This window comes from Neodiprion fabricii, chromosome 4, assembly GCF_021155785.1.
Source record: "Neodiprion fabricii isolate iyNeoFabr1 chromosome 4, iyNeoFabr1.1, whole genome shotgun sequence".
Taxonomy (NCBI): Eukaryota; Metazoa; Arthropoda; class Insecta; order Hymenoptera; family Diprionidae; genus Neodiprion; species Neodiprion fabricii.
The window spans coordinates 27737545-27746324 of NC_060242.1; the positions used below are offsets into that span (position 1 = coordinate 27737545).

General features: G+C 36.1%; 1 protein-coding gene across 5 annotated transcripts in view; it reads right to left on the reverse strand.

The window, feature by feature from the left end:
• Positions 1 to 8374, reverse strand: part of LOC124180566 (trithorax group protein osa) — a 30128-nt gene extending 21754 nt beyond the window's left edge. The window contains exons 1-4 of one of the 5 annotated variants that reach the window (XM_046566249.1): positions 7481 to 8374; positions 5922 to 6044; positions 4406 to 4612; positions 2809 to 2868 (exon numbers count right to left, since the gene is read on the reverse strand). In XM_046566249.1, coding sequence (XP_046422205.1) covers positions 2809 to 2868; positions 4406 to 4612; positions 5922 to 6044; positions 7481 to 8242 — 1152 coding nt within the window. In that variant the 5' untranslated portion in view covers positions 8243 to 8374. The remainder of the gene's footprint in view (positions 1 to 2808; positions 2869 to 4405; positions 4613 to 5921; positions 6045 to 7480) is intronic. The other 4 variants (XM_046566245.1, XM_046566244.1, XM_046566247.1 and 1 more) reach the window with 4 other exon arrangements.
• Positions 8375 to 8780: the final 406 nt, after the last annotated feature.

An 8780-nucleotide genomic window follows, 5' to 3' on the forward strand; every position in this document is an offset into this window, starting at 1 on the left:
CATGTCTTTGCCATTTATCTTTATTTTTCAAACAGTTTTTTTCCCCCCAAGTATTTAGCGTTGTAGCGGCGTATGCCCCTAGGTGTCGTACAATTGGCACGATTTGATTAATAGTATTACGTAACGATATCGCAATTGCGTGTATGCGTATATAAGTATACGCATTGCGTATGTGCGCGCGGCACATGTGTGAATACTGATAAATGCGGCAGCAAAATACAATTCTGTTATCGGGCTATCACTCTGCATAAAAGAAAGGAGAAACAAAAGAGTAAATAGAGGAAGAACAAGAAATAGGAAAGAAAAGAAAGAAGAGAGGGAGCAGTGAGAGGGGGAAGATGAAGGGATTACGTTCTCCCGAAACCATGCGCTGAAAAATCCGAGTTCTTTAATATTGCAGTGTGGCAGGTAGCGGATGACGTCCTCGCTTAGCCATAGGCACCGTAGATTAGCCAATGCTCATACACACGTTCGCGTTTATACTGCGACGAGCATGGCGAAACTTTTATACGTAGAGCACACCATTATTGAAATCACCACACACGTAATACGTTCGCGTGCACGTACATTTCAAAATGGTTAAAGGTAATTTTGGGGGAGAGGGAACTTTTTTTCTCACACAGAAAATGTGTACGGTGTGTATACATTCATGGGATTTTTTCCCATACACACGGTATATAAGCATAAATATATAAATGTATGTGTCATATATTGACGATGCGGATAGGGCATTAGGCGGGAGTTATAAGCGACCCATGTATGCGTGACGTACGCATGGCGTGCACGCGATAAAGGTGCGCTAGCGTTTGCGCTTGCGCGTGTCGCGTAATTTAAAACATGACGCGCGTATTGGAGCGTAAGTAGCGAGGAATTTATTTTTTGTCAATATATTCGTTGGGATTTGAAATCCCGCGGAAAACAGGCGAGCGCATCCGTGCAAACGCAAGTTTGAAACGACGCGAAACATTCTTCTAAAAACCAATGATTCGAAAGTTTTTTTAATCCTACCAATAACAGGTATTATTACACCGAAGAATTAACGAAATTACGTATTACTTGAAACACATTTTAAACAACACATATCAGTAATGCAAATTATTGATACGAACCAATTAAACAAAATGCAAACATTACGAGGAAATTGATTCAGTCTTTCTAAGATATTTTTTAATTATAATCAATAGTATATTCATGGGAACTTACTGTTCAAATACGACAAACAAGATACTGAGGTTAATAAAGCTGATGTAAAGTCATTGAACACTATCAAGAGAAGAATAGTTTTCAACAGAATTAATCTTATGTCAGTTGTCTATTCCCTGGACACAAACAATCTATGTTTGATATAGACTACTATAATTTGCACAACACATAAGACTAATTTTTTTTCTCAATATACCGTAGTATATGGTAAATGTGTAATTGGATATTCTTAATATACATACGTTAACATATAGGTAATACATACACCCACGTATGGTTATACCTATATTGAATTCTGGTAAACCATCAATTTTATTAAACAATGGTGCAACTGAATTTGAAGCAAATAAATCTGAAACCACTGTTACAATATGCTACTAGTATAAACTATAGGTTTTGCAACTACTTGCAGAAATTGTTATCTTCATTAGAATGATTTCAAATCTATTCTCAATGCTTCGAAATTGGAAATTATACCTGTGTATCTACGCAAGATACTCAATAAAGGTACCATAGGATCACAATATCAGCGAATAGCTAGTATCAAACCGAGAGCAATTTCTAGTCGTTTATTAGACTCGGTATCTGTAGACAGTCTATTAGACTTGCATATAGCTTAGAAATTTGAAAAGAAATCAACTGTTCCTAAAAATTCCAATGTATTAATTCTAATTGAAAATTATTTGATTTATAATTTAATGCAGTTAATGCAATTCATAGATTCCAAAATACACAAAATTGACGATTTCTTTGATTGGCTTGAAATTCAACACTGAGCAACAGTGATGGTGTCATGACTAAATAGTTATTTTTCAAGCATTATTACACTTAGTTTCTGAGTGATTTTTCGAAAAGTAGGATCCGTCTAATTGACTAAAGCACAGTAGAATATTACAATGACTTCCTGTCAGAAATAATTTCATAGCTAAAAACAACAGTGAGCAAGATGATGGCTCAATAACAAGAGGGCCGAGAACGTTTCTAGTTCTATACCAAGAATTTGTAATCACCCATGATTCTTGGTAGTTTGAATGGTCACAAAATGTTTTGCTTGAATGGGAGAATTATAATGTTGAGAATCCTTTACAGAAAAATGTCTACCCCGCAGCAAAATTTTAAGGATTTTATCGGACTCGTATTTTGCAATAATTAAATTCACTTTGACGATAATATAAAGATGGACATTCCGTGCCATTAATGTGTTAATTATGAAGAAAAGTAATATATGAAATAAGAAAGTTCATTGACTTTAGTATGTACTGGAAGGAAATTCCGAACCCAATATTTACTTGGTGCCTAATGTTACTTTGGAAAGTCATAAGTTTAGTATTGTAAATTTTGTTTTTATTTGCAGGTGGTTGATATGATACTTGTAACTAATCAATTTGTAGCAGAAATACGCTAATAAAGAAGTTGATATACCTACGTATTTCATTGTTAGATACAAAGATACGGAAAATCAAAAAATGTGCGAGTACTTTTTAATCGAGCATAGAAACCAGAGCAGAAAGTTTATGCGTATTTATGAAGTTTGATATGACAATATTAGATATCTGCAAATAAAATAGTACATTATTACAAGTCAAAAATTAAATTTTTACTCACGCTAGCATCAATCCCTTGCGCGTTTGGTGTGGTGGATCGTTGCTGCATATTATGAAAACTCTGTAACATAAATGATACATGTTAATTATAATTAAATTAATCAGAAGATATATTCGAATGTTATAGATAATGTTGCAACATTTATATTGATATTTAATTTAATTTCGTTAATGGTAAGCTAATAGTTAGGAAATAACGTTTCTGTACAAATCTTATGTTTTGCTTTTGTATCCGTGCTGTCATTTTTGTTAACGTGTGATCTGTTGAATTGTCTATTCGAATGTAACATTATTCTTTTCTGGCGAAAAATTTGTTAAATTAAGTGATAATTATAATAATGAAGAAGTTCTTAGAAACTTTGAGAAGAGAAATGACTCGGCCTACAACTTTGGATAATTGTCTTTGTTAATCTAGTTAGCAACTAAAACGATAGATTGAACATATTAGAATATTGGTGATGGATTTGTCTAGTGTTTGCACAATACATGGTTCTGTAAGAGTGTGTTCAACAATGAATTTAAACATTGGGAACCAAACTAGGTGAGCATTTACGGTACTAAATGTGTGACATAATCAGCTAGTCTATGTTGATCATAGTCGTCGTTTTATAAATGTTTTAGTTTAAAACTACACTATTTATTTTATAACAAATGACTGGGATGCATTCTGGCAAATGCCATAAAGATCATTTATTTTCTTCTTACATTTCATACAAACTCAGTAAGTCATAAGTATTAATTTTCAACTGAACTTTTTAAACCTACCAATTATTAATTTAGAGTCAGAATAAGTACCAGTATTCTCAGCTTTGAAACAAAATTATGTGAGTCTGAAGCTTGACAAGAAGAAAATTTCATGTGGTATTTAAGGTACTGACCAGGATAGTTTTTGGATGTTTTTAATCTCATTTCATTTGTAGACCATAATTTGTACAACTTCTCTCATCTTATTGAGTCCTGCTTCTTTTCAGTCAGCAAACTCGATTGTAAAAAAAGGTTGAGAACGAATATTTTATGACACCCAGTACATGTAAAAGTACTCTCTATTCTTAACAAACTAATCTATACCCTATTATGTGCAAATTTTTCACTTGATAAGCAGAAGTAAGTCATGTTTCCAACTTTCTAAATTTGGCACTATCGCGACTGGGTGGCAGCATATACATGTATTAATTAAAGTGACCGGTGAATAGTGCAGTGAATATGCCCTAACATTGAAAAATGAAATTTATGTGCCTTCAATCATAGTTTTACGACAAGTTCTGTACTAAAAAATTTATGCCAGAGTAAATAGTGTGCAATTATTTTATGGTGTTAGTATAGAGAAAAAAAAAAATTGATTATTGCTACTTGTGCATGTGTATGCAACAATTCCTATGTTCTGATAATCATGTGCAATCGGTAGGACAGCTATTCAAAAATAGATAAACATGTATGCTTAACAATGTGGAATCATTAAAGTCTCATTGCAAAGTAACACTTCAGCCAGTACAGTAGAAGATGAAATAAATGCACGCTTTGCAACTCAAGTAATAATTAATCAAAGTTGCTGTGAGGGGGAATGGCCTCTACAGTTTCTTATGGTAATGCAAACTAACCTGTGACTGATTCGGAGGTTGAGGTTGCGGTGATGCAGCTGGTGGTGGTGCTGGAGACTGTGACAATGCCCTCTGCGGAGACTGACTCGCTGGATTTACTTGGTTTGGTGGCATCTGCGGTGGATTAGTGGGTCCACCCTGATTCCATCCTCTTTGTTCTGAATACATACTAGGCGGATGTCCGCTTTGTGCTCCATACGAGTTCAACTAAAACATGATAGAACATGGAAAAATCAAACTCCTCCACGGTGTTATAATTAACTACCATTTCTACCGAAAGCTTGTGTCGCTACAATCAATAAGAAAAAGGACAAATAATCAGGTAATCAAATAAGCAGCAAGCTACATGTATCAAAAACAATGGGAAAAAGATATCTTGATAATTGACTATTGCGGTTCGTTTCTTACCATAATTTATATCTGTTACTCAATTTGCTATGGGTGTAAATGACATCCATTACTTGTATATTCTCCAAATTATAATGTTATAAATTCATTTCCAAGTTAAATATTGTAAATTCGGTCAATAAAATTGGTATGCAACAGAACAAACACAACCAACTATAGCTATATATTTGAAAAATTGAAAAAATTCGATGAATCAATTGGTTTTATTTTTGATCGCAAAAATCTTGCTACAAGCTGCGCTACAATGTAAATAATACTGAATCTTGCAACTTTAAAATCCGTATACCGATGATTTAAACAATTTTCATATTCTTTAATGTAATAAAAATGTGATTCCAAAAGTAGTATCACCCGTTCATACACTTTCCAAGTATTGAATTGTTATATCAAAATGAAAATATTGTTCAATTTGTTCTGCTACATACATAAATTATCTCAGAAAATGATCAGGAATTTTCTCCAATTTTCGAGTCTATTAACTTGTGGGGATATGAACAAACGTAATAGTATTTCATGTTAGATGTACACAAATCTTTTTTGTTAATATTCATGTTTAAGAAACATGCACAGTCAATTCTAAGATTACAACTTCAACGATCTTATCTGATTCTCTCCTAAGTTTTTTTTTTTTGCATTTCTCCTATTCTACCAGACATTTTTTGTTTCAATTAAGGTTTTATCAAGGGATTTGTGCTCAAAAATATGTTGAGAGCTACTATAAATGTAACTCCATAAAACTCACACTAATAATAGGTTTAGTCAACAGTCAGATTCTAGGACTTGTACATAGCTATGTAATTGTGCACGAGGTTGAAGTTAGTAACGTTATCGCAACGAAACATTGGGAAAAACATTAGTATTTTCTTGTTTTTACAACGACTGAAGGAACTAAGATTTCGGAATATAAGCTTATGTCTTGATTTATTATGGTTTACTGATTTCAATCATTTCCAAAGTCACAAAATAACGGTTTTTCCTCAGCATAAGTTATTATGGTAACGCTATTAACTTCAGCATGATCTTTATTCTTCTCTTTAAAGAATACATGACGGTGGTACAGCAGTTCACTTTTGCAGTACATAAAGCTTGGTAAATTATTTTTGCTTACTTGATGGTGACTGTACGGTACGTGAGGTCGGGATGTCGATGAGTAGCGTTGGGTGTAGGGTGGATATGGCATGGGTGTTGGGGACCTTGGTCCCCCCGGGCCAGGATGTAACCTTGGTGAACCCTGAAAAGATTGTCGACATTAATTTCTATCCCAAGATATATGCTGCAAGCTTTTGCGCAATCTTTCAATCACTGGGAATATTGAACAAAAATTGAAATATGATCTGTCCGGGTGGTACGATGAATGTTTAATTATTGAACTTAACCTGTGGTCAATCATATGAGATTAGATCTTACTGAGCAGAGGTTTACAAAAGACTAATTTTGTGCATTTTACGAATTACTGATGGTATTGATTTCTTGATATACGAAAAATCAATTCCCAAACCAAAAAAAGTTTCACATCAAGGATTTATAGCATTTGAAATTCATGAACTCTGACGTACAGGTTGACCTAACAATAATGTGAAACCTCAGGGAATTTGTTCTACTTGTATTACACGTACTATTTACTTGAAACATTATGCCTTATGCACATAGATATTAATTAATATTGCGTATCCCAAATTTGAAACAACAGCTGACTGAAAATAGCCTGATAAGGCCATAGATTTCCATTTTGTACGTATAATTATTCATTTACACGTAATATGATAAAGCTCAGTGAATACTACACAATTTCATATCTGTAATGTATAATATTTGATACCTCATTACTTCTAAACTGAGTTAGAATATTACCAATGCTTGCTAAATTATCGATATATGTCACAAGGAAATTCTTTGCTAAATTTATTTCATACAACTCGAAATTTTGCCACAAAGTCCACGTAGCCACAGTTTCAAAGCAACGGGTCTAATATCCCGCTATCGGAAAGCACGAACAGTCGCATACCCAAAGTCCTGAAACCTTAACCTAAGTTGCTGTCTAACATGTTTAGATAGTTATGCTTAAAAATATTAGTTATATAACTATCACAGAATATGCAATCAGAAAAAATCCTTGCTCGCTATTCGTTACGAGCAACTCCTTGATTCAGATTCAGTATTCGTGACTCTGAATCACTGATATTCTGAAGATTTTCTCATTTAACGAACAGAAAGCCCTGTATTTTTAGTCATGAAATGTGGGAAATAAACATTTTGGCTATATTTTCTCTTTATGAAAAAGCTTTCATTCATGTCGAATTGTACAGCCGTAATCTTAAGACCGTAGGCCCAAGACAAGGTTATATAAAAGATGAAATTAGTCCGAAAGATTTTAGCAAACGCAATCTTTACTTTAATGGCAAATTGCAGGATACGTTGTCACAGAATTTTGATATGGTATTCCCGTGAAAGAGGCAACAGAGCTTCTCGGGTACTCCACGTTTTTCTAGTAGCTCAACACCCTTGAGCTTGGACACGACAATTTGGAGAAATTTCACCGGTTCACGTTACCCCACAGAGCAGTGATTCCAGAGACCCGTGTAGTCGTCCCTACAAACTCGTGCGCTGAAAATACTCATTGCATGATAGCGACGAATGGAGGGAAACGCGCAGTTTCATTCTACTCACAGTTTGCGGGGGGCGTTGTCCTTGCTGCGGGTAAACCGGCGGTACGACAGGTGGACGCTGCATGGGCCACGGTTGCTGGTATGGCTCTGCCCCCATGCCTGGATAGTTGGAGTGAAACCGATGAACGGGGCTCGATGCTTGAAGCAATTGGTTAAGCGTAGGCGTAGGGCCGGTGGCTTGGGATATACTTTGACCGGATAAAAATCTTGGGGATTGCCCCGGGAATCCAGCAGACACAGGGGGATTAGAGTGAGAGAGGCGCGGTGACTCCATTTTAGAGACGAGGTAATGTTCATCAGAAGATTCACATTGACTCACTGAATGTCCTGTGCTCCCTTCACTGACAGATTGTTTACTAGAATACTCATCACTGTTATACTCCCTTCCCCCACTACCGCCCAAGGTGTTCCCAACAAAACCATGCGGATGACTTGTGTCAAGTGTTTCACCTTTCGAGGTGTGATCACCCCCAAGCGATCCCTCTTTCGTCGATTTACCACCGATATTTTGTTCACTACTATACACGGCACCAGCAGCAGTAGGGTGTCCACTAATGTCCTCGCGGTATTGACTCATCTCCGCTAAACTGGGATTATTTGGCCCACCGCGATTCACATATTTAAGCACCGCATTACAGGATACTTCATCATTGGTATTGAATTCCTTTACGCTGCTATTTACCCCAAGTTGAGAATGTTTTTGAATACATTTCACTTCACTATGCACATCGTTTTGTTGGCTTTCGGCTTGCGTTGCAGCCATGTTCTTACATCCCCACTATCATTTTGCGAGGCAATAGATCCGCCAGCCAATCAGAAGCCTCTATTTTTCGAAAGGATGTAGATTCGTCGAAGTTCACTACGCCATTGGTCGGTAAAATAGGATAACGGAAATTGGAAATCACACGCATTAACCGCATGGCCAGACGCCTACAGAGAGCACTATCGTCGCCCCAGCCAGGCTAGCTTGGTCTACGATTTTTTATATACCGTAGAGATTTCGAGTGCTTTTACAATCTGCCCGAGGCTGCCGCTTGCCCTCCGAACGTTCTCTCCGACATATACGATCGAGATATATCCTACGGGAAAGACCACGTAGCTTACAGCCACATACTCGATGACCCAATTATGTATCGTCAACGATGCCCGACTGTCGATCGCCCCAATGACGCCGATACATTTTTGTTTATCTCGTAAATTGCATTACCCCCCTTTCACGGATTTTATTTTTTTAAATAAATGAAGCCTGGTATAAATATTGTTGAAAATCCACACCGCTTTAGGCATCGCGTTTCACCCAA